Source organism: Rhinatrema bivittatum, chromosome 7 (genome assembly GCF_901001135.1).
Source record: "Rhinatrema bivittatum chromosome 7, aRhiBiv1.1, whole genome shotgun sequence".
Classification (NCBI taxonomy): Eukaryota; Metazoa; Chordata; class Amphibia; order Gymnophiona; family Rhinatrematidae; genus Rhinatrema; species Rhinatrema bivittatum.
In genome coordinates, this window is record NC_042621.1 from 234,640,109 (window position 1) to 234,666,290 (window position 26,182).

Here is a 26,182-nt window from a genome sequence, read left to right on the forward strand (position 1 = left end):
GGACCTCTTAACTGGAAATATATCCATTGGACAAAAACATTATTGTTCCACTCCCTCACATGTACTTCATGTTTGACATTTCAGCCAAGCTATCTTCCTCAGGTACATCACTATTAACCAAGTAAATAACTTTGAAAATTGTCTTCTGTTAGTGCATCAATAAAAATAATGTTTTCAAAGGCATATGTACCATTTCTTATTGAAGGAAAGGCACATACAGCAGGCAGAGTTTCATATAACCAGATTAAGCTAGGCTTCCAAGATTTTTTATTGATGTGCATCATGTGAGGATCTGATTTATCAAAGAATAATCAGACAGACGGAGAGGGGAAGACAGCCTTTGATTGATTAGACCCATGGTGTGTTCAAATACAGATCACTAAGGTTCAAACTCTATTTTAATTTACAGGGAAAAAGCAAACAAGTGAAAGAAAGGCAAGCAATAGTCCTTCACCTAAGGGCAAGTATTGTGATCTTACATACAGTCGATTCTTTTTATTTTTTTTTCTCATAAATGTAATGCTCATTTATCCAGAGTACAGGCAGAGCATGGACAGTAGCAGTACAAACTTCCCCACATTTCCCAGCCAATTCACCTCATCATTACCCTGGAGCAACAACCTCTACATTTGAGAGGGTCTGCATGCCTGTGCGATCTTTGAGCTTTGTGCTGAGGTCACCGATAATGCTGCCAGTTAGTGCCAAACTGAGATAGTAATTTTACTGATTTGGACACCTACCACTGGAAAACTCACTGAAACCAACTAATATCACATAGGCCAAAAGAGGTTTGGACAAGGTCCTGGAGGAAAATTCCATAAACTATTAGCCAGGAAGATAGTGGAAAGCCTTTACTTATCCCTGGGAGTAAGCAACCAGAAATACTTTCTGGGATCTACAGAGTACTTGTGACCTGAGCTGGCTATTGTCAGAGACAGAATATTGGGCTTGATGCACCTTGGTTTGTCCCAGCATAGCATGTTTTATATTCTCATGTTCTAACTGCTTATAAATAGTAATAACTGCTGTTCCTTGTACGTACCTGGATCAGTCCAGACTCCTGGTTTTACCTCCACTCCAGCAGATGGAGACAGAGAAGTTTTAACGGACTCCGTCCTATACCCCTGAGGTGCCACCTAGAGTCTATCAGTATTTCTCTGTCTCCAGCAGATAGTGGAGGTACAAAACTTTTAGTCTGGGTTTAGTGTTAGGTTTTTAGTTTTGTTGGTATTCGTTCCTCAGGGAATCTTAAAAAAAAGAAAGGACAAGAATTTAGTAAAAAAAAAAAAAAAAAAGAGAGAGAGAGAGAAGATATCTCTTTAAGCCTCCCAGGGGGTTGTTAGGTCCTGGTGGGACCATCCCTCCTGGGAATAGAGGGTTGGAAGCCCTGTAACTGCCTGCGGATGAGGGTGATACCGGGGAACCCAGTTCACTCACCCTCTGAAAATCTGCACACAAGACAAAACAACGCTGAAGTTATTTATTTAATTTCTGAGCCGGCCTAGCGGTCTCTTTTGGCCCTCCTTCCTTCCGACGCTGTTTTTGCCATCCTTTTTGGTTCCTACGAGCTCCTGGGGGTTTGTCTTGGTCATGCTGGTTCTTTTTTTGGGCCCCGATCTTAATTTAGCTCGGGGATCATGCCGCATGGTGTGGTCTGCGGGCCAGTGTTTGTACTGGGTGCTTGTCAGGAGGGGAAGGCTCTTTGGGGAAGCCAATTCCGGTGAAATCACATCGCAGCAACTCTAGAGCATGCAGGGACCCTGGGGGAGCAAAATTGCTGCGGCAGCCTCAGGACCCTTTTCTTCTCAATGCAGGAAGTCATACTGCGAACGTTCAGGGAGCAGGAGAAGTTCAGGGAGCAGGAGAACATTCAGGGAGCAGGAGAAGTCTTACTGCGAACGTTCAGGGAGCAGGAGAAGGTTGCCCTGGGGGAGGGGAGCTATCCGCCACCTCTATCGCCGCGTCCTGCGACCTGCAGCGCAGATCTATTCCTCAGAGGAGGAATGGGGGAAGGACTGGGATGAGTCTTCTTCCTCATTCTCCTCCGATTTTGTTTTGTTGCTGCATAAAGCCTTCAAAGCACGAAAAGCAGAAAAGAGCCAGGATACTAAGGTACCCCATGAGGTCCCGCCGCCGCTGGGGGCTGGGACAGGAGCTTCATCACTCCACAAGCGTACCAAGTCACATAGTGGCATAGAAGCCCCCAAGGCCAAACACCCTCTCCGGCCCCTTTCCTGTCAGATGGACAGTTTAGATACGGACGGGGTGGATGAAGGCGAGTCTCCTCCGCAAGACCCTGGTGAGGGACTGGATGTGGATCAGGATCACCAGCTCCAGCCGGCCAAGCCAGTAGGCGTGCCTTTAGTGGAGGGCGATGATCCCAAAGTGGTCCGCCTGTTCAGAAGGGATGAGCTAGGTCCACTTATCCTGGCCATTCTGGAGGAGCTGGGCATTGAGGTTCCTCCGGAGGACTCATGGTTTGGCGCTATGGATCTGGTGATGGTGGGCCTCAGGGGTCCAACTCGATCTTTTCCATTTCATATGTCAGTTTCGGATCTTTTGTTTAAGGAGTGGGACACTCCGGATCTTGGTTTAAAGATACGTCGGGCTGTGGATAAGTTATACCCTCTTCCAGAGGAAGCGCTGGACCTCCTTAAGGTCCCTAAGGTGGATGCCACGGTCTCGGCAGTGACCAAGAAAACCACCATCCCGGTAACAGGAGCCACTGCCCTGAAGGATTTGCAGGATCGCAAATTGGAGTTGCAGCTTACAAAGATTTTTGAGTTTTTGGCCCTAGGAGTCCGGGCAGCTATGTGCAGCAGTTTCGCGCTGTGAGCCAATCTCTGCTGGGTTCAGGATTTGCAAGCTGCAGCATCCCTTTCTGCGAGTGAGGCAGTTCAAGCAGGGCACCTGAAGGCGGTGGTAGCTTACAGTGCTGACGAGCTTTATGATCTGTTGCGGACTTCTGGCAAGACTATGGTCTCGGCTGTGTCAGCCCGCAGGCTCCTCTGGCTTAGACACTGGGCTGCGGATGTTTCCTCTAAGGCTCAACTGAGTTCCTTACCCTTCAAGGGTAAGCTGCTTTTTGGGCAACAATTGGAGGGCATGATAAAATCTCTGGGGGAGAATAAAGTCCATAGGTTGCCGGAGGATAGATCCAGGACGAGAGGATCCTTTCCTCAACGGGTGAGATTTCGGGGAAATCACCGGTTTTGCTCTTCACATTCCTCCAGTTCATCCTTTTGACGGGGTCCCAGCTGCCAATCTTCTTGGAATCAGTCCTTTCGAGGGCGCCGGCCTACCAGAGTTGGAGCCCCACAATCTCATGGGGGACCCAAGTCAGTGCAATGAAGCGAGGCCGGTCCACTCTTCCATCCCAAGAATAGGGGGGAGGTTATCCCTTTTTCTAGAAGAGTGGACCAACTTAACCTCAGATCAGTGGGTCCTCAGTATAGTAGAACACGGTTACACATTAGATTTTGCTCGGCTGACCCACGAGCGGTACATGGTTTCCCCATGCGAGTACCACCAAAAACGCCGGGTGGTACAGGACACTCTACGACAGTTACAGGACCGAGGCGCCATAGTTCCATTACCCACAGAAGAGCTCAGGTGAGGGTGCTACTCCATCTACTTTGTGATGCCCAAGAAGGAGGGCACCTTCCGTCCCATCCTAGACTTAAAGAGAGTCAATCGGACTCTAAAGGTGCCTCATTTTCGGATGGAAACTCTTTACTCGGTGATAGAGTCTGTACACAAAGGGGAATTCCTAGCATCTCTAGATCTGACAGAAGCTTACTTGCACATTCCTATATGCCTGGATCATAAGAAATATCTGCGGTTTGAGATCCTGGGGCATCATTTTCAATTTTGCGTGCTACCGTTTGGTCTGGCGACAGCACCCAGAGTCTTCACCAAGGTGATGGTGGTTGTGGCAGCGGCCCTGCGAAAGGAGGGGATTTTGGTCCACCCCTACCTGGACGATTGGCCGATTCGAGCGAAGTCAGAACACCTTTGCAGGACAGCGATGCAGAAGGTGCTACAGATGTTGAGCTCATTGGGTTGGGTTGTCAACCCCGACGAGTCACCTGGTTCCCTCCAAGTCCTTGGAGTTTTTGGGTGCTCCGTTCGACACGATCTTGGGAAAGGTTTTCCTTACCAAGGAAAGATTGTCCAAGCTTCTCACTCAGGTGGAGTCCTTGCGATCCATGCCTCGTCCCAGGGTCTGGGATTATTTGCAGGTCCTTGGTTCAATGGCTTCCACTCTCGAACTCGTGTCCTGGGCCTTTGTGCATATGCATCCTCTTCAGTCTGCCTTGCTGTCCTGGTGGAATCCGCTCTCCGAACAGTTTCATCTTCTCCTCCCACTGACGGATTCGGCACGGTCTAGTCTTCTTTGGTGGCTATGTCCAGACAATTTACGACGGGGTGTGGATTTGGAAATTCCCTCCTGGATAGTGGTAACCACCAATGCCAGCCTCTCCGGGTGGGGAGCGGTTTGTCAAGGAACGAGGTCGGAGTCTTCTTGGTCTTCTTGGTCGATCAATTGGTTGGAGACCAGAGCAGTTTGGTTGGCACTACAGGCCCTCCTTCTCTTAGTCTAGGGGAGATCAGTGTGGATTCTCTCCGACAATTTGACGACAGTGACTTACATCAATCGTCAGGGCGGAACTCTGAGTCGTCCAGTGGCGACGGAGGCTCAACTTTTAATCAGCTGGGCGGAACAGCACCTGTACAGGATAGCAGCCTCTCACATTGCTGGAGTGGACAATGTGCAGGCCGATTTTCTCAGCCACCACCGTTGGATCCGGGAGAGTGGGAACTCTCCGACGAGGCTTTCAGTCTCCTGTGCAACCGATGGTCCAGGCCCGAGATGGACCTGATGGTGATGTATCGCGATGCTAAAGCTCCTTGATTTTTCAGTCATTGAAGAGAGCCAGGAGCAGAAGGTGTAGACACTCTGCTGCTTCCCTGGCCAAAGAACATTCTGTTATACGTCTTTCCACTGTGGCCGTTGGTCGGCAAAGTTCTACGCCGTGTTGAGGCGCATTCGGGCAAGATGATACTCGTCACACCAAACTGGCCAAGGCAGCCGTGGTTTGCGGACCTTCTCAATCTGGTGGTAGTCAGCCCGCTGAGATTTCACCCATCCCCGAGTCTGCTGCAACAAGGTCCCATTTATTTCACAGAGGTAGATCGCTTTTGTCTAGCAGCATGGCTTTTGAAAGACAGAGATTGAGAAATAAGGGTTACTCAGAGGAGGTGTTTACTGCGCCTTTGCAGTCCCATAAAACTTTTGCCTCCATAGCCTACATCAGAGTTTGGGGTATTTTCGAGGACTGGTGCCTGAACCACACGGTGGAGCTGTCCAGGGCTACTATTCCGGATGTTCTGGCCTTTCTGCAGGCAGGTCTAGTAAAAGGCCTAACCTTCAATTCCCTACGAGTTCAGGTGGCAGCCCTTGGTAGTTTTTGGGGAAAAGTACAGGGCCTTGCTCTAGCGTCTCATCTGGATGTGGTTCGTTTTCTGCGTGGCGTTAAACATCTGCGTCCTCTGATTTGGAACCCCTGTCCTTCGTGGAAGCTCAGCCTGGTTCTCTGTGCCCTTGGTAATGCGCCTTTCGAGCCGCTGAAGCAGGTGACCTTGAAAGATCTGACATTGAAGGTCGTTTTCCTCGTGGCTATCGTATTGGCGCAGCGTGTTTCGGAGCTACAGGCCTTATCTTGTCAGGAGCCCTTCTTAAGGATTTCTAACGAAGGAGTTTCTTTATGAAGGGTTCCCTCCTTTCTTCCGAAAGTAGTGTCTTCTTTTCCTTTGGATCAGACGGTGGAGCTCCCGTCCTTGGCAGGCCTAGATCTTTCTACTTCCGAGTCAAGGGAGTTAAGACAGTTGTACATCAGACGCATGCTGACACGTTATTTGGAGGTCACTGTTATGGTTATTGGTGTTTGGGTGGATCCTTGGACACTGTGGCAGCTGACCACGCCCATGGGGGGGGCAGTCCCGTGAGGGACCATAGTGTCAGGCTAGTCTCTGGACACACAAACAGAGATTGAATCTTTATTTAAACAGTTTTGGAAACCACCAGAGGTGGCAGTAGTGAGTAGTAGATATTGAACCTGGCTGGGCGAATATCCCACAGGATGCTGGAACAGCGGATCCTGTGCTTGGCTGTGCTGTAGTGGAAAGAGACTGAGAGTTATGAGTACATAGTGAGAAACATACAGAATCCCAGGTAGAAAAAGGGAGAGCAGGCCCTCAAGGAGCGAGTACCTGATCCCTTAGAACAGGGAGACTCAGTGGTATTGTACTCACACAGTGGTTCCACTAGACGGAGGTCTGGCACTGGAACAGAGGGCAGGCCCTCGAGGAGCGAGTACCTGGTTCCAGGGAAGCAGTACTGGGGAATGGATGGTAGTTGTACTCACAGATGGATACTGTTAGTGAGGTCTTCCAGGTAGAAAGGATTGCAGATGCAGGCAGCATGTCAGGGAACATGGGCCCTCGAGGAGCGAGTACCGGTTTCCTGATAGCACCTGAAAGAAGCAGAAGAGGCCTCCGAGGAGCTGGTACCCCGTTAGCAGTAAGAGTTCCAGATATCGCTGGAGTGGCAGAGTAGCTACGGTACGAAGAGCGATTCCCATCCGTAATCGTTCCTGTAAGGAATCCGAATCATTTCATTGCTAACTCGATTAGCTAGCAAAAGAGGAAGGCTTAAATATCCGGGCACCATGACGTCATCTCAGGGGGATGCCCCAGAGGTTCGCGCCAAGGAGGAAACAAAGATGAGGGTGGCGTGTGCGCGCGCGCCCTATGGTACCTTGGAGGAGCATGGCGGGAAGCTGCACCAAAGCCGGTCCGGGGACGCCAGAGAGGTCGGCAGACAGGCGCCGTGGCAGCCAGTAGTCCAAGGTGAGTGGGAGGAGCCGCAAGAAGAATAAGGTAGGTGGGGCGAAGCCATCGTAGACCGACGGTCGCAAAAGTCATGAACGGTTTCCTTCTTTTGGACCATCTGTTTGTCCTATGGAGTGGACCCAGAAGGGGTCAGAAAGCTTCAAGGGCCACCATTGCATGCTGGCTGAAGGAAGCTATTGTTTTGGCTTACCTGGTTCAGGGCCGTCCGATTCCGGTCGGTCTCCGGGCTCATTCTACTAGATTGCAGGCAACTTCGTGGGCGGAATGTCAGCAGGTGTCGCCGCAGGAAATTTGTCGAGCAGCTACGTGGAAATCTCCGCACACGTTTGCTAGGCATTACCATCTAGATGTCTGGGCCCCAGAGCCCGGTTCCTTCGGGGCCAGTATTCTCCGAGCGGGACTCTCTCAGTCCCACCCTGGTTAGGGAAGCTTTGGTACATCCCAGGAGTCTGGACTGATCTGGAAACGTACAGGGAAAGGAAAATTAGTCCTTACCTGCTAATTTTCGTTCCTGTAGTACCATGGATCAGTCCAGAGTCCCACCCATGGGGAAATGGAGAGTCCGCTCGGCCAGTTGATGTTCATATTCTGCAGATTTATTCAATACATTTTGATATTGTGCACCCACCTTCAAAAGGTAAGAGCATGAGCATGTTTTCGTTCATGTTACCAGTTTTCATTCCCTCTGCTCTACAAGGGGGGGAGGATTTTGGTTGTACTAGTTTACTTTTCTCTGCTTGGATACAGTATAATACCCAAGGGGTACCTCAGGGGTATAGGCGGAGTCTGTTAAAACTTCTCTGTCTCCATCTGCTGGAGGGGAGGCAAAACCAGGAGTCTGGACTGATCCGTGGTACTACAGGACGAAAATTAGCAGGTAAGGACCAATTTTCCTATCTGAGCTGTATTTGAAACAGTGACCCAGAGATGAAAGACTGTGTAATCCTGTGCTACTCTCTTAAGCCTTCCAGTTCCCTATCTTGAATACATCTCACAATCTGCTAAAATAAGTTTTACAGTTTTATTGTAATGTGTATTTTATGTAAACTAAAATTGGAAATACCAGTGGCCACCATATTTTTGTTCTACAAAGAATAACCACTGAATTCTGGGCTCATTAAGATGGTTTGTTCAGGTAAGTTGTCCAGATGAACAAACCTCAGGTTTTAAATTTCATGACTTTCTGAATACTACTGATTTATCCAGTGAAAAGTTAGCTGGATAAGTTGGAGGAGGTATAGGGGCAGAGTTAATTTAGCCAGATAACTTATTCTGCTAACTCCAGTATTCAGATTTCCAGCAAAATGTGGTCATGCCAAAGAGCTGCCCAAAGGTTAGCTAGATAAGTTTATCCCAGTAACTAGGACTTTGTGCAGTTATATTCAGCAGAACACCTAAACGGCAGTGCGTCAATGAATATGCATAATAATTTATCTGCCTAAATTTAGCCAAATTCATTGTTCGCTCTCCATGCTACTGAATATTGATCTATTTATGCTTTAAAACAAAAACATGCTTGATTTAAGTTTGTACTATAGTTTCTAGCTATTCATTGTTAGTTCAGTGACTCCCTCGTGTCATATTTCACATTTCATTTGAACTTGCAGGAAAATCAAAGAAAAAGGAAGAAAAGGCAGTCACAGCTTACATGGGAGAAAGTAAGAGCAAGTCAGGATGTGCTGTACAGTATATGGTTTTTTAGAATGCGTGACTCACAGTTTTATCTTTTACTCCATTATTGAAGCTCCTATTTCCCCCAAACATTCTACTTTATGTTCCTATAAACACAAAGGAGTCAATTTTCAATATCCCACATACAGATCGATACTCTAAGGCCGCGGTAGAAACAGTGCGGCAGTGTCAGGCGCACCCTAGTTCCCCGCACGCACAGTTCTCTTCACCTACCGCTCGATACTCTCTTCAAATTGCATGCAAATGCATGCCGCGGCTGCGAAGCCTTAGGCAAGCGTTAGGCCCGCGCAACCCATTTTACTGTATAGAGCGCCTATACAGTATCCTGGGTTCGCGGGCCTAACGCTTCACGGCCGCGCTGGTATCTGTCATTTCAAATGTCATTTCAAATGACATTTGAAATGACAGGTACCAGGAAGTGGACAGTTATGTTCCCCGATGCTCGGCAAACTTTCCCCCAGCCCCCGCTCACCTGCCCTAGCCCCGTCCGGTCTCCGGTGCAGCCCCAGTCCTGTCCCCTCCTCCCGAAGCAAAAAAAAACTGAAAAAGTAGCAAGGCTCGGGCCTGCTACGGTAGTCCCTTCTCCCTTCTCCTCTCCTCCCGATTTCGGCGCTCAAGGCGGCCGGGTGGGCGTGCATTCATCCAGGCAGAGGGAGCCGGCGGCGAAAGCGGCCTCCGGCTCCCTCTGCCTGGATGAATGCACGGCCCCCGCCGGCAGTGAATGAATGCCCGTGCGATTTCGGCGCTCAAGGCGGCCGGGTGGGCGTGCATTCATCCAGGCAGAGGGCGCCGGTGGCGAAAGCGGCCTCCGGCTCCCTCTGCCTGGATGAATGCACGGCCCCCGCCGGCAGTGAATGAATGCCCGTGCGATTTCGGCACTCAAGGAGGTCACATGACGTGACGTCACGCCTTGAGCGCCGAAATCGTGCGGGCATTCATTCACTGCCGGCGGGGGCCGTGCATTCATCCAGGCAGAGGGAGCCGGAGGCCGCTTTCGCCGCCGGCTCCCTCTGCCTGGATGAATGCACGCCCACCCGGCCACCTTGAGCGCCGAAATCGGGAGGAGAGGAGAAGGGAGAAGGGACTACCGTAGCAGGCCCGAGCCTTGCTACTTTTTCGGGTTTTTTTTTTTTTGCTTCAGGAGGAGGGGACAGGACTGGGACTGCACCGGAGACCGGACGGGGCCTTGAGCGCCAAAATCGCCCCCATTTTTTACACTTTTTTCCCGTTTTAATTTTCGTACACCACTCTAACACCACACTAACACCAAGTAGAGGGTAGGCGGTAAACTAACAGGTTAAGGACGCGGCAAAATAGCGGGTTACAAAGGAGATAATCTGAGCGCGTGTCACAGTATCGGAGGGGAATAGCTAATTCCTTCATTATACAGCTAATTTGTTCATTTACATATCATATACATGCTGCGTGCGGAAAGGGTTATGCGTCTGTTTTAAGAAGCGCTAAGGACGCGTGAAACTGGAGACTGTATCGCTGGATCGCCTTACGCGTCCGAATTGTGCGCTTCCAGCACATTACAGACGGGAAATCTTCAGCCGCACGTTACAGTATCGACCTGATAGTTGTGGGCACTTCTTCCTCGTGTACTTGCTACCCAGCTAGCTTGTCTTTGAAAATCAGCTTGCGGAAAGTACGTACGCTAAAAATGCCCACATTCATTGCACATACTGTTTGTGCAGGTTGTTGAGGGGGAGTAAAAGAGCACATGCATTTTTTAAAATCCCATGTGCGTGCCCTGCTCTCCTCTCCCGATCTAAATGCACTTCCAGGAAAGACTCTTTTTATCCCAGCTAAGAGTGCACATACTTTTGGCAGAAGCAGGTATGTGATTTTCCAACAAGGTAAGTTACTGGGGTAAATTACAGTTCTCCTGAGTAAAAGGCTATGAAAATTGCTCCTCACAACTTTAGATTAGATCCTGCTTTGCTGTGATGTTGTTAAATTAGTTTCTCAACTCTGGAAACCCCTTTGAATAGTAAATCACATCTACATTCTCTGCATGATTAATCTGGATATTAAAATGTTATTTTTTATTAATATTCCTCCTTTTGTGACTGGTCAGCCACTTCAAAGCAGACTCCACTTAGGTACCTTAGGAATTTCCCTGACCCAAGAGGGCTTATAAATTAATGACCTCTTAGGTTATTTATTTTTTAATTTCTAGCACATTAGCCGCACAGTAAATGCCAAACAGGTAGATTTTAAGAAAGTCGCATAGGTTAAAAACAGGAGTTATGCGCGTGGCTGGGCCTTGTGTGCACTGCGCGCATCTTCAAAGGGGCCCAGCCATGCGCATAACCCTGTTACTTGCCAAAGTGCCAGGCCCAGATAAAGGGGCAGGGAGGGGGTGGGGTTGGAGGTGGCTGGTACAGTGGCCATTTGCCACTGTACCAGGAAGGGAATTGTGGCATGCGCAAGTTGCTACTGCTCTGTTGGAGCAGTAAGCAACAAAACAAAAAAAAATAGAAAGGTAGGAGAAAGGGTTTAGGAGATGGGGAGGAGATGGGAAGGGGAAGGAAGGCTAGGGTAGGGGATAGGGACGTTCCCTCCCAGTCCGCTCCTTAATTGGAGCAGAGTAGGAGGGAACTGGGGAAGGCCGAGATGCGTCGCCACGCAAATTTGCAAAACTTTAGCCCCCCTTGTAGGCGCGTGCACGCAGATTACAAAATCCGACGCACATGTGCTCACAGCCAAATGATTTTATAACATGTGCGCGCCAGTGCGCACATGTTATAAAATTGGTGCGTCCATATGTGCGTACCAGGAAGCGTGCGCACATGTATTAAAATATACCCCTTAATGAGGAGATAACACAATATATTTCAAATACTGTGCTTTATCTCCCCCTTCATAAAAATCCAGTACAATACAGAAATGGTAACGAGCTGGTTTATATGCAAATGCGTGCAAATTAGCTCATTACTAGGCAATATCATGCTGATTTGATTAATGCAGCTTGCATCTAACTTCTCATATCACTTTATTTTGAGGAAAGTTAGCCACAACTCAAAGTTGTAGCTATCTTTCATCAGAAACATCAGGACGGTAATATATCAAAATAGTACTGGTTGGCCAAGGGCTAGTCTTTTCCCTATCAAATGGGCCAGGTTTGGGGAAAACATTTTTCAACAAAGAGAGTGGGGTTTAGGAAGAAAAGGAGTCAGGAACAGGACACATTATGTCCTGTTTTACTACTGATGCTGCCTCATGTAGCAGTGACGGGGTGGGACCAGAGGTCTTTTGAGACCCTTCCAGGGTTTGGTGATATTGGAGAGGGGCTTCAGGGTCCTTGGGTCCTTAAAGAATGTGGCAACCCCAGGTGGCACTGGGGCACTTTGACAGTATTGTTCCCTGGGGGGAAAATATGACAGCTTAGTAATTATACTCCTAAGTTTGTACCTGAGGCAATGGGAGTCAAACAGGATAATTTATCATTTTCTGTTAGTGCACGATAAATGGCTGTAACACACGTGATAAATATCACAACGCATTTTATCATGCACATTTGAAATTTGGTATGCAAGTGGGAGGAGTTAATGCAAAATAGGCTCTTCTACTGTATTTTGTGACTGATTAACACACTATAATGTGGGATTTAAAGACAAATAACTATACCTATTTTTTTGGGCGGTACGGGGAAAAATGTTTTTATCACACACACATGGCCACTGACGTGGCTATATGAGGCCTTCTAGCAACCACACCTGCCACAGCCTCCTGGCCAATCAAAACACCTGTTATTGCCTGGCCTGCCTTCCTAGATCTATTATATTTGTGGCAAATGTACTTGTGTGGACACACTGCATGCTTGAGGAGGCTCGCCATAGCCAACAACAACAAGAAGAAGAAGACCAACAACAAGTACCAGAACAGGCAAGGAAAGTTCCTACCCCTTCCTAGGGAACTCCCTGCAGCAGAACCTTAGCCATTGGCTCCACAGGGAGAGCTTTGGGGCCCATGACAGCGCTTGGCATGCAGGCGGCCATGGTGGAGGAGATATAGGGAGTACATCTTTCCTCCATGAACCTCTTTGCTGGGCACACCAGAAGATTATGTGGTAAGAAGGTATCACCTCAGCTCTCGGGCTATCCTGGAATTATGAGATTATAAGAGAGGATCTGGATCCAGTCTCAGAATGCCCTCCCATTACACCTGGCCTCACCAAACTATTGGCTACCCTGCATTTCCTGGCATTTGGCTCCTTCCAAACAACAGTAGCGACCTTTGGGGTAATGTCCCAAACTACTTTTTCCTGCTCTCTGGGCCAGATCATAACAGCAGTATCTGACCGCATTGATTGTTACAGGCAGGACTTGATGGATATCAAGAAAGATTTTTATGCCATTGCATACTTATCTGATGTTGTGGGAGCCATTATCCCACCATGTAACAGGGAAGAGATCTTCCGCAATAGAAAGCTTTTCCACTCCCTCAACGTGTAAGTGATCTTTGATACTCGCATGCACATCCTTGACATTGTGGTCAGGTATCTAGGAGCCGCGCATGATTCCTTTATACTTCGGCAATTAGGTCTCTTTGAACAATTTGAGGACGACCTCCACGACAACGGTTGGCTCGTAGGTAAGACACAAGCTTCTTTCTCTATTTCCTCTCTGGCTCTGTGTTTCCATCAACCAGCTGGGACATGGGAGGGGGGCTGTGAGGGAGGTAACAGCATCGAAACCTGACAAATGGCTTGTACTGTTAGGTGTACACGCCAGAGTGCCAGGGCCTGCCTTTCTCGCCCCATGCTGGAGAGGCCTGCTAATGTTGTGTGTCCACACAATGCACTTGCCACAAAGCTTTGTGAATAGCAAACCCCTACTCACTTTCTTTGGCTTCATTTTACAAATGGCTACTTTCCAAACCTCACATTTGGAGCATTAGAAATATGTTTGGTTTCTCATATTCCTTTGGTATCCACTCTACTGGGACTCCGAGATCATGTGTGGCCAGTTAGTCATTGTTCAGCTAGGATGTCAGCCACAGTTTGTCTGGACCCTCACACAGGTAAAACAAAAGCTGCAGAATGGCCATGATTTGGATTAGCATATTCTGTGTGTCAGGTCACACCAATGTGTATCTCGAGAGGACATACAGAAACTATCATACCACAAGGTTGAATCTTTTCTGCTAGGACATGTGTGGCAGCTGTGAGGTACAGCTTCAGGGTTTGTTGAGTGCTAGTAATGGGTAGCCATTGTTTCGTTCTGAGTGACAGGCACACATTTGCTAGGAACCCCAGATGCAGTAAGTCATTCTGGAAGAGCTGACACAGAATAAGCAAGTCCTATACAGTTCATATAGTGTCACTCAAAAAAGTGGAATGGACTTAGGGTTGGGAAATAGTATTTGAAGGGCCAAGCTAACATAGAGGTAACCTTATGCTGTCTTATCTCCAAACAACAGTGGTGTTAATGATGCAGCCATTGTGTCTTTGCCATAGGAGATTCGGGATATGGTTGTCAGACCGGGCTTCTCACCCCTGTCGTAATTCCCAATACGACAGCTGAGATGAGGTACAATGAGGCCTTATGTTCTTCTCACTGTGTCACAGAACGCACCATTGGAGTTCTTAAAAGCGGATTTTGCTGTTTGAACAAAACAGTGGGAGTTTTAATGTGTGCGTCATCCAGAGTAGCGGATATAGTGCTGCTCTGTTGTGTATTCCATAATCTCGCTCTGTGCCATGGTGTACCATTACAGATACTTCAGGACCTTCCCCAGGATCCCCCACGTCCACCCACAGAAGGCTAGGATACCATGCTGAGTGGCAGCCAACTTTGGCAAAACCTCATACAACACTACTTTGCCTGTTAGCAATCAATTACCCCTTCCCCTGCCATGAAAGAGAACCAAGTAGAGTGCTTGCATCAGCTCTCCTCTTGATAATCTTTCTTTTACTCAAGCTTCCTCTGTCTGTGTCTGTGTGTAAATAAACCACATAGGTCTAGTTAGGCTTCATCTTGACTATGCTGCAATTGACCTTACTAGAAAAAGTGTAATTCAAGTAAAGAGAACAACAAATACATGTGGCTGGCCTAAGCTTTTCTGACTGATTGTGAGTCTAAAAGAGCCATGTGTCTACATAATGAGGCCAATGCAATACCATGCACTGGCTGCAGCGCACAGCTCAACACGCTATTGGACGCACGTTTTGTACGTGCATTCTTAACCCCTGATGCAAAATGGGGGTTAAATGTTGCATTTAACCCCCGATGCAAAAAGGGGGTTAAATGTTGATGAGGCTATTAACTATTTCCCCCCAATGCAAAAAAAAAATGTGTGCCGACACGCACATTTTTTACTCTCCAAACTTAACGCCTGCCCTGGTACGGGTGTTAATTTTGGAGGAGCCCAAAAAGTGTACAGAAAAGCAGAAAATACTGATTTTCTGTACTTCCTCCAATTTAATATTGTGGTGATATTAAGTCGAAGGAAGTGAAAAAGTAGAACGGTTCAAAAAGAATTAAAAAAAAAAAAGTGCCCGCGTCAGGTTAGGAAAATGGACACTCAACAAGCGTCCATTTTTTCCTAACCTATGGCTGTGCACAGGTTAGGAAAAGGGATGCTCGTAAAACTGAGCGTCTATTTTCCTAATCCGCTGACAGCCACTTCTCCTGGGCGCCCACTGCTGAGGAAGAGCTAAGGGCACAAAATTTCCCCCAGCGCCTCCTTTGTACCACGGCGGCCCATTTGTATGTTGCATCGGGCGCCCCAGAGAGGTTGATCGGTGTGCGTTAGGAGAGTGGGTGCTCAATCATGAGGCCCGTTTTCCGCGCACTGATATTGCATCGCCCTGAGTATGTGTATAGGCCTGCCAACAGTGTACATAGCTTGCCCTAGCTTACAGCGTTTGGCTGGCTGGCCAGACTCCTTAGACACAGTCCTAGGCATCAAATATGGGTGATATAGTGGTATAGGTCTGCTAGGATTCCAGCAGGGCCTTGAACATGGAGCATACCAGCTCTAGAAATCATATGAAGCCCAGGTAGCTCAGAAATGTGGAGGCACAGTCTAAAGCTACAGGTTAGCAATAAAAAATACCATTCACTGAGTAGACATTTAACTGGCTCTTTCCATAGTGGACATCCGTGTCTTTCTGATGATATGCACCTGTACATGTGATGTATAGTGTCACAAGGGGCTGCTAAGACACTGATGCCACCACTGTATCAGCTGTGGCAGAGCCACTGCAGACATCAGAGTGCTCATCTAGCGGGAATGCGGTTACAAGTTTTCATAAAGTGCATGTCAAGAATATGTAATTCCCACAATGCTCCCAGGTCTTTGCAAGCCAGCATATCTGTTTGTGGTTGGGTACTCCCATACACAGATGCACCCTGCTCCAGCTACCTAGGCTGTCAGCTATCATGTCCAGACAGTGAAGCCCTTGTCTGTTGGGCTGTCATGTTGGTTATGTTAGCTTCTCAGGGAGGCTAGACAAGGATGCAGGAATCAGATGGTGTCATGCCTTTATTTGAATGTCACCTCAGCTGAGGACCACAAGAGCCTACAAGCTGCCTCCATAGTAAACCAGCTACAGTGTTGAATGTATAGTCCTACTTCTCCCAAAGGTCTCATGTGGTTGGCATGATGGCTTAATGCCCTTTCTGTGTTGGTCTCTTGCAAGACACACATTTAGTGTCACCTGAGGCCTTGAGGGACCCATGTAAGTACCTCAGACAAAGTATGCCTCTGACAAATGTCTTTTATGTGGGCAGGTGTAATCTTCTGTGCTAAGTAAGGACTCAGACTACCTCATTAGCAGTTAGGGACAGGCTGCCACAGACATCAATGATGTTTGATGACAAACAGTCTAGGAACATACCTATTGGCCCTGTGTAGGTACACGAAATGCTGCAGGTAGTCAGTACCTAATAGATATGTGTGTCAGTGTGCACCTCGATGAGTGACGTCCAGCGTTAGCCTCTGTCAATCTCAGCATCTGGGGTGGTGATGTTAGACTTGTAGTTCCCTCCTTACATCATCACTGCATACCCCAGAGCAGGCAGTGTGTGTGTATTCATTTTGCACACACTGGATTTGGACACCACACTTGAGAAGGGTGCCTCAGAGAGATGACAGTATGGGCTGCTATATGAATGGGCTCACGCATAGTACTCTTACATTCCTCTCAGGCTGCTCACTGTTTATTTATTTAACATTTTTTATATACCGAGGTTCTGGTAACAATGTTACCAATCACTTCGGTTTACATATAACTTTGGGATGACATAACACAGGTGTCATAGAACAAGGAAATGAAGAACTGGGTGAATAAATAATATAAATTAAAATTATTCAATTAAAATTGCATAAAGCATAAACATAGACAACATTTTAAATTACTGTAATCTAACATACTAATGATTCGGGTTCGTCAAAAACCAAGTAGTCTGTCTTTGGCAGGAGGAGATTGTATTAGTTTCTGGGATTGTTAGGTAGTGGGATTGTTAAGTATTGGGACACTTGTTGTATAGATCCAGACGGGGGAGTGTTAGTGAAGTCGAAATCAGGCATATGCTTGGGTGAAGAGCCAAGTCTTGAGTCTTTTTTTGAAGTTTATTGGGCATTGTTCAAGCCTAAGGTCTGAAGGTAGAGCATTCCATTGTTTAGGGCCCGCTGTAGAGAAGGCTCTATTGTTTGAGGATATTTTGATTGAAGGGGCTTTTAGCGAACCTTTTTGTGCCAATCTCAATGGACGGGATGAAGAATGTAACTGCAGTGGGATCCTGAGATCGAGGTGTGAGGTTGTGTAGATAGATTTGTGTATGGTTGCAAGAGATTTGTAGAGTATTCTATATTTTATAGGAAGCCAATGGAGATTCTTTAAGATTGGAGTGATGTGGTCCCTTTTTTTTTTGCTTTAGTTAGGATCCTAGCAGTAGCATTTTGTAGCATTTGTAGAGGTCTTAGTGAGATAGCTGGGAGACCGAGTAAAAGAGAATTACAGTAATTAATTTTTGAGAATATGATTGCTTGCAAAACTGCTCTGAAATCCTGGTGGGGGAGTAAGGGTCTCAGTCTTTTTAGGACTTGAAGCTTGAAGAAGCATTCTTTCACTGTGTTGCTAATAAAGCTTTTGAGGTTTAATTGTTTTGAGGTTTAATTGTTTATACGTTGCATTGAGAGGGGAGGGGGTGGAGGGAAACTTGCCAGCATCAGATCTCAAAAATGTAGGCTCACATTTCGGGATGAGTTGATATCTGCCTGTCTACCTTCCACTCCCCGCCCCTGAGGCGTTTCCACCTAGTACCTGGAGTGGGCCTTATAGTCCAGTTAATTGGGGGTGTGCAGGGTTCCCAGAGCTTCAGCTGCCAGAGAGGCTTTCCATTTTTGGGATGGCGGTTGTGGGTGTTAAGAAGCTGTCCACTGAATGTGGAGATGCAGGGATGGCAGGAACACAGAGTGGCAATGGCCCCTTAATGCCATCAATGTTGGGGTTATTCAGAGAAATGGTTTGGGGAGGGGTTAGTGCCAGCATGTAACAGATACCCGAGGGGAGCAGTTGTGAGGTTGGGTTGCTTGACAGGTGCCTGAGGCCTGGCAGCAGTCCTATTTAAGGTTCCCTTTTTCCAATCAGTGGCCTCCTTAGCCTCCTCTCTGTAGATCATATCATGGACAGTTGACAAAGAGGCTGCCACACCAGGCCCCATCAATTGACACTCACTCTGCCATCGGTATACACTGGTAGGGTAGGGCTACCTGCATTCTACCATACGTAGCTCAATATGTTTACTGTGCATACATAGAAATGGTGGCACATGTCTGCTGTAGAACCTAGGGAACAGGTTTAGCTTAAAACCTTCAGCACTTCACTTGTCCACTAACCAACCTTTCCATTCGGCATACCTGTTTACTTGCTGACTGCTGAAGCAGGGTGTCAGCTTCTGTGTGACAACTGAGGAAGAGGAGTGAGTGAGTTGTCATGTAGAGAATACCCACAGGCCAAGAGCAGAGAGCCTAAAGGGCTGCTGTTGCTATTTGGGACCAGGCAGACTTCCACAGACTGGCTGCCATCCCTGTACTGACCTAGCTTGGGGATCTGTATAATACCTATAAGGTCATCCTTAGCTTACTCTGCCACACCTCCTCACTCCTCCACACAAAAAGACAGACAGACAAACGTGACAAACTAACAAAAACTATCACACACAGAAAAAGACAAACGAGACCAAGGAAAAGGGAAACAGATGAGAACACCAAACAGGACAACTCTCTCAGTAATCGCAATAACCTCCTAACTTCCATCTATCCACTAACCAACAGCACCTACCTCCTCTCTCTCCAACTCCTGACACACCATCAAAGAGGCAGCTGCAGAAAACCAGTATATATAGCAAACAAAATAGCACACCACACATAAATCTACTTGTGACATGGTATCACGCTTCATGGAAATAGCCTACGCAATGTGCATTTTTTTTAAATTGCAGGCACTATTTCTGCTATATTTATAGCATTTTGATGAATCTAGCTGTAAGTGACTTGCACAAGAAGCCTCAGCAGGATTTGAATCCTGGCTTGCTTGCTTCATAGGGGCAGATATAGAGGTTAGATGCCAAAGAATGTCCAAGTACAACTTTATTAAAAAATGGAGACCAATGGTTTGTGTCTATGCCCGACTCAGGCCAGAGTTTCGCCCCACACCGGGGCTGCCTCAGGGGCTAAAATGAATAAATACAATAGTGTAAACAATACAGGACATACATAATTTAAAAAATATACAAATAGCAATTAAACATGAAAATATGTAAACTGGTAACACATACCAATGACAATATGTAAACACACACTTAAAATGATGCAGACAACTAAACATTGAAAAAGAACATTGAAAAATGGTGTTAACACAGTGCTTATTACCTGTATATGTTGATGGACAAAATTGTAAATACCAATGGTATTTTTGAATGATTGCATAAAATGGTCTAGTGGTCAGATGCTTCTGTAATAGATATGAGAACTACATATAGGTCATCAATGAAAAAAACTTTTTAAATAAAAATAAGCTGAAGAATCGATTGTAAAAAATCAAAATGTAATGTTAAACAAAAATAGAAATAATCAATTACAAAAATTTGTAGCCACAATGAACTGCTGAGAATAATTATATCTAATGCCCAATGTAATAAAAAATTAATTGTGCAATTATTGCGTGACAGCTAATGAAATTGGTTATGCACAAACTATTATCAAATATTAGAAGATGTATAGACTTAGTGTATCCCAGTCAGTCACTCTAGGATCTATACAAAGGTCACACAATTTATAAGTCTGTGCACATTAAAACCCATTAACATGGGCATGCCTGTTTTTAGTGTGACCACTTATGCAAAGCAGGTAAATACCTCAATAATGTGCACAGTTGGCGTTATTACACAGTGGTAATTTTTATGTGTGTATTAAATCCAATGGATTGCAGGATCCAAGGCAGCACGGTTTTACCAAAGGTACATCTTGTCAGATGAATCTGATCAATTTCTTTGATTGGGTGACCAGAGAGTTGGATTAAGCAAGAGCGCTAGACCTAGTGTATGTGGATATCAGCAAGGCTTATGATTCAGTTCTGCACAAAAGACTTATAAATTGTGTGACCTTGGTATAGATCCTAGAGTGACTGACTGGGATAGAAACTTATTTGCAGTAAATTTATCATGGGCATGCCAACCTTCTGGTGATCAGTATGCAATCATATAAATGTAGGGGCAGGCTGGGTTCTTTTGCCTCCCCCAAATAAGAGGCATGGGAGGCTTAACTGATAACGGTAGAAGTCAGAGACAAAAGTCCCCATTTAACATGGTGACATTGGACCTAGAGACTAGGATGTGCTTCAGTCCCCACTAGAACCGTACATCAAAATAGTGCCTTCTGCTGGGGTGAATGCCCTGGAGTAAATTAACTCCAGTGCAACCTGAGTACATGGCATAAGAAGAAAGAAGAAGAGGATGTCGCTTGAAGAGCTGCAAGGTCTAGGCTCTAGGCCTGGGCCTGATCCTAGGCCATGTCTCCTGATTTGGGACCTGGCCTCCAGGCCAGGCCCCAGTATTGGGACAGGCCTCCAAGCTGGGTTGTGGCATTGGGCAAACCTCTGAGCCAGTTTGTGGCATCGGGCCTGGGTACGGGATCCAGCTGAGGCCCAGGGGTTGACCCAGAGGCTAGGTTCTGACTCCTGGGCTTTTGACTAGGCCTGGGTCAGAGTTGAGGCCCTGATGTCAGAACCCGGCCTCTGGGATGGGTTGTGGCATTGGGCCTGGATCTGGGCTGAGGCCTGGCCTCCAGGGAGGTTGCAGCATCCGGCCTGGGTCTGGGCTCTGCCTAGGCTGAGGCCCAAACATTGGGACCTAGCCCCTGATCCAGGCCCGGCATCGGGCCTGGGTTCGGGCCAAGGCCTTGGCATCAGGCCTGGGGTCGGGCTCCATGGATACACAATAGATCAGGTAAGTTTGTTCGGGGGGGGGACTTGTTCAGTGGGGGGGATTTGGCTGAGGCCCTGGCATTGGCCCTGGCATTAGCCCAGGCCTAGGCCGAGACCACAGCGTCATACTCAAGCCAAGGCCACAGCCCCTCCTTTGGACTTTGGCCTAAGCCCTAGGAGAGGCCCCTGCCTCAGCTAGGCCAAGGCCCAATGCATTCATTTAAAACAAATGCAATAAATATGGTTCATTTCATTCGTTGAGGTCCTCAATCTGTTTTGTGGTTCCCCCCAAATGTAATGAATCAGACGTATTTGTTGCATTTTGCACATTTGTTTTAAACAAATGTCTATCCCTAATTAAATAAGCTTAAGTTATTGCATTTTTTACTTGGATGCCTTTTTACAGTATCTCATTACAATAAACAATAACGGGCGGATTTTAAATGCCCTGCCCGCGTAAATCCGGCCGGATTTACGCGAGCAGGGCCCTCGCACGCCGGCGCACCTATTTTGCATAGGCCGCCGGCGCGCGCAGAGCCCCGGGACGCGCGTAAGTCCCAGGGCTTTTTAAAAGGGGCGTTGGGGGGTGTTGGGGGCGTGTCGGGGGCGTCGCCAAATGATGCGGCGTTTCGGGGGCGTGACGCGGCGTTTGGGGGGCGGGCCCGGGGGCGTGGTGCCGGCCCGGGGGCATTCTGAGGGCATGGCCGCGCCCTTCGGAACAGCCCCCGGGTCGGGTCTTGGCACACCAGCAGCCCACTGGCGCGCGCGGATTTACGTCTGCCTCCGGTAGGCGTAAATCCATGGATAAAGGTGGGGGGGGTTTAGATAGGGCCGGGGAGGTGGGTTAGGTAGGGGAAGGGAGGGGAAGGTGAGGGGAGGGCGAAAGAAAGTTCCCTCCGAGGCCGCTCCGATTTCGGAGCGGCCTTGGAGGGAACGGAGGCAGGCTGTGTGGCTCGGCGCGTGCTGATCCCGGATTTTATAAGATACGCGCGGCTACGCGCGTATCTTATAAAAATCCAACGTACTTTTGTTTGCGCCTGGTGCGCGAACAAAAGTACGTGATCGCGCTATTTTTTAAAATCTACCCCTATATAGATAAAATCTGAAAAATGCCTCCCGGCTTCCACTACTGAATTTTTATGTGGTGTTCTTGTAAAATTTGTTGCATTTTATTCAATTAATTGTATATGAAATAGAGACTATTCTTGATCAGTTCATTTTTTGAAATAGTTTTGTTTCATTCTGTATAAGAGAATGACTCAGTAACTGTGGAAAGAGAGAGAGAAGGAGAAGAGAATAGGGGGGGAGACAAATGAATGAGTCAAGTGGAAGACCTCAGCTTTCTCTTGCCTCTCTGAGACTTCAGAAGCCAGAGTTTATTTCTTAACTATGTGAGAGACCAACTGTCATTTTTAATTAACAGACACTACAGAGAAAAGATCTTGTGTATGGTATTTTATGTTCTTACGTTATTACCTTAGGTGTTTTGTTGGGTTTTGTTTGTTTTTTTTAAATAATTTACATAAAACATGTTTTCCTTTTTCATTTGTTTTCCTTTTTCAGAGTGTCAGCTGATGATTCTTTTAGACCTCGTTCAGACAATTCCAAGTTACTTAAGACAATCAAAACTTGATACAGAGAAAAGGTAAATTATCATTTCAAGGACAGCAGTAGATTCTTTAGAGTCTTATTTCTTATAAAAGTGAAATTGGAATATATTTTAATATTATAAAAATGAAATGTGTTGCTGTAGGAAGAACAGGAGAACTGAGGACAGGAAGCATTTAAAGTACTTTTAAAATGGTGTGAGAAAGTTCATATATAAAGTTGCCAGTGTTGTTTTTGTCCACGTAAAAAAATCCAGCTTCAAATTTATATACCTGTTTGGCCATAGTAAGATATTAAATGACAGAAAGGCCAAATGTTTCATCCTGCCCAGTAGAGATTAATCCAATTTAGGTAGATGTTTCATTCATTTTAGGTCATTGGTCTGGTGCCCTCCCCTGCTGACGGGTGTCTCAAAACCAAGCAAAACCTCTGACAGTTCCTCCTCTGGTTCCCTTCCTGCAACATGCTGGGAAGGGCCAGGCTCAGTAAAATCAGTTGGAGACAATTTGCCATAAGCCCCCAAGCAGCATTAACAAAGATTGGAGAGGACCTCTGACTGTGATGCCTGAATATGGCAAGCAGTGCAAATCGCAAGGCACTTAGGCTTCTGTGCTACCGGCGCCACGGAAAAAGGATGTCCAGAGGCAGCACACTCAACAACACGAAAATTGAACAATTGTGTGTACAACATCGCATGTGTATCAAGCAAGCCCGGACAGGACGCTGAAAAATTAGGATGCCCAAGTATAGGATGCCTATATTTATGGATATAGATATATATAGATATCTATATTTATACGTATATATAAAAATAGATATGTATACTCCATTGAATGCTCGTACTATGCACTCCCAAAACTTGGATGTCCAATCATGTGGTACAGATGGACACTCAGTATGGCCATGTAAGCATGAACTGACATCAGGCACTATTTTTGCGGGTGACATGCGCAGAAAAAAAGCTCCATCTCCATCTGCTGGTAGAGGTGCATAACCCCACTGGTGATGGATTAACCTGTCTGAATGCTGAGAAAAAAACTCATTAGTATATCTTACTCATTATATCAATTTGCAAAACTGTGTTACACGATATGTTAAACTTATCTTCAAACTTAGGGGCTCGTCCCTAACAGAAAAATATGGTGGGAGTCTCAAAGCTACAGTAACTAGCCATTTCTGAAGTATTTTTCCTTGTGGTTAAATACTGTGGAGAAGAAAAACGCAGCAATAAATGCACCCCAAAGAATGCATAATGGCAGTCCTGGGACTGTGGGGCCACCATCTCTTAAAAGGGCCAATGGACCTGAGTAAGTTCCCCCTCTCACCTCTAAAAGTAGTCAAAAACCCCAGGGTTCTCTGTAGAGATACCTATCCCTCTCTCCCATCATCCCTGGAGGCAGCCTACTATAAAAATATTTTAAAAACACATTTTATATATTAGTGCCAGGCCCTGCTCCCAACCATCTTCTCCCAACCCTCTTTACAAAAATCTGGCCCCCAGAGGCTAAGACCAGACATCCATTGGTGGTCCAGTAGGAGCTGGAGTGCCTTAGGCTCCTGACCTTGTGGTGGCCATTTTTCAATGGCTGCCGGGCCTTTGTTCCTCACACATTTATTGTGCCGTAAATGGCCTAACGCAGCCTAGGGATCAATTTTAAGACCCGCTTGCGTCCATGTGCTTGCAATTCCCGGCAACGCATATGGCCACTCCGATTTTATACACACAATCCAACAGGTGTGTAGCAAAATCAATTGCAAATGTCCATGTAAAACAAACCAGAAAAAACAATTTGAACAGGAAAAGTTCAATAATTCCAAAATGCCAAGTCTTTATTGAAATGTCAGTCCAAAATTTGGCATTTTGGAATTATTGAACTTTTCCTGTTCAAATTGGTTTTTCTGGTTTGTTTTACATGGACCTTTGCAACTGATTTTGCTACACACCTGTTGAATTGTGTTCATATTAGTGTATTTGCCCATCATTCCACACTTCATTGTGGGTTCACATTAATTTTTAACATGCGCACACTAGCACGAGCATGTTATAAATTCCAATGGCCGCACGCAAATGCGCACCGGATTTTAAAATCAAATTAAGGAGTGGACTGGGAGGGAACTTTTCTGTCCCTAACCCTACGCTTACTACCTCTTCCCCTCTCCTCTCCGACCCCTAAACTAACTCTACCTATCCCTAATTTTTTTATTTAAATACTTACTGCTCCCTGGGACAAGAAGTACTGTATTTTTCGCTCCATAAGATGCACTTTTTTTCCCCAAAAGTGGGGGGAAAATGTCTGTGCGTCTTATGGAGCGAATATTAAAAAAAAAAAAAAAAGGGTTGGGGTTTTGTTGTTGTTTTTTTTCCACGAAAGGAACATATAGAAACATAGAAGTGACGGCAGAAGAAGACCAAACGGCCCATCCAGTCTGCCCAGCAAGCTTTCACACCTATTTGTTTTCATACTTATCTGTTACCCCGACCGCTGAGGTCAGGGCCCTTATTGGTAACGTTTTTGTTCCAATTCCCTTCTACCCCCACCATCGATGCAGACAGCAGTGCTGGAGCTGCATCTTAGTGAAGTATCTAGCTAATTGGTTTGGGGTAGTAACCGCCGTAATAAGCAAGCTACTCCCGTTTGTTTACCCTGCCTGTGCAATTCAGTCCTTGTTGGTTGTCTGAATATAAATCCTCTTTACTTCATTCCCCCCCTGTTGTTGAAGCAGTGAGCTGCGCTGGATATGTATTCCAAGTGAAGTATCATGCTTAATTGATTCGGGGTAGTAGCCGCCGTAACAAACAAGCTACACCCATGCTTATTTGTTTACCCAGACTATGTAATTCATTCCTTGTTGGTTGGTGCTGAATATAAATCATCTTTTCTTCATTTTCCCTGCTGTTGAAGCAGAGAGCTATGCTGGATGTGCATTGAAAGTGAAGTATCCGGCTTATTTGGTTTGGGGTAGTAACCGCCGTAACAAGCAAGCTACTCCCCTGCTTTTTTGTGGCTGCAAATCCTTTTTTACATATTTCCTCTTGCCGTTGAAGCATAGAGCAATGTTGGAGTCGCATTAACTGTGTGTATGTTTATTGAATAAGGATATTAGGGGATATAAGGGGAGGAGGAATAGCCTAGTGGTTAAAGCAGTGGACTATGAACCAGGAGACCAAGGTTCAAATCCTGCTGTTGCTCCTTGTGACCTTGGGCAAGTCACTTTACCCTACATTGCCTCAGGTACAAAAACTTAGATTGTAAGCCCTCTGGGGATAGAGAAATTCCTACAGTACCTGAATGTAAACCGGTGTGATATCTCAATTGAGATGAATGTCAGTATATAAAAAAAAAAATAATAATAATATTAATCTCCAGGTAGTAGCTGTCATTCCCGCAAGCCACCCCCTTGCCTCTTCTCTTCATTCACATCCTCTAGACTTTATGGATCCACAGTGTTTATCCCACGCCCCTTTGAAATCCTTCACAGTTTTGGTCTTCACCACTTCCTCCGGAAGGGCATTCCAGGCATCCACCA

General features: G+C 46.5%; 1 protein-coding gene across 2 annotated transcripts in view; it reads left to right on the plus strand.

Annotated features, from left to right (window-relative positions):
* CFAP46 (cilia and flagella associated protein 46) overlaps nucleotides 1-26,182 on the plus strand; it is an 831,934-nt gene that overhangs the window by 769,096 nt on the left and 36,656 nt on the right. The window contains exons 57-59 of one of the 2 annotated variants that reach the window (XM_029609979.1): nucleotides 410-460; nucleotides 8,523-8,573; nucleotides 22,610-22,691. In XM_029609979.1, the coding sequence (XP_029465839.1) occupies nucleotides 410-460; nucleotides 8,523-8,573; nucleotides 22,610-22,691 (184 nt within the window). The remainder of the gene's footprint in view (nucleotides 1-409; nucleotides 461-8,522; nucleotides 8,574-22,609; nucleotides 22,692-26,182) is intronic. The other variant, XM_029609980.1, reaches the window with a different exon arrangement.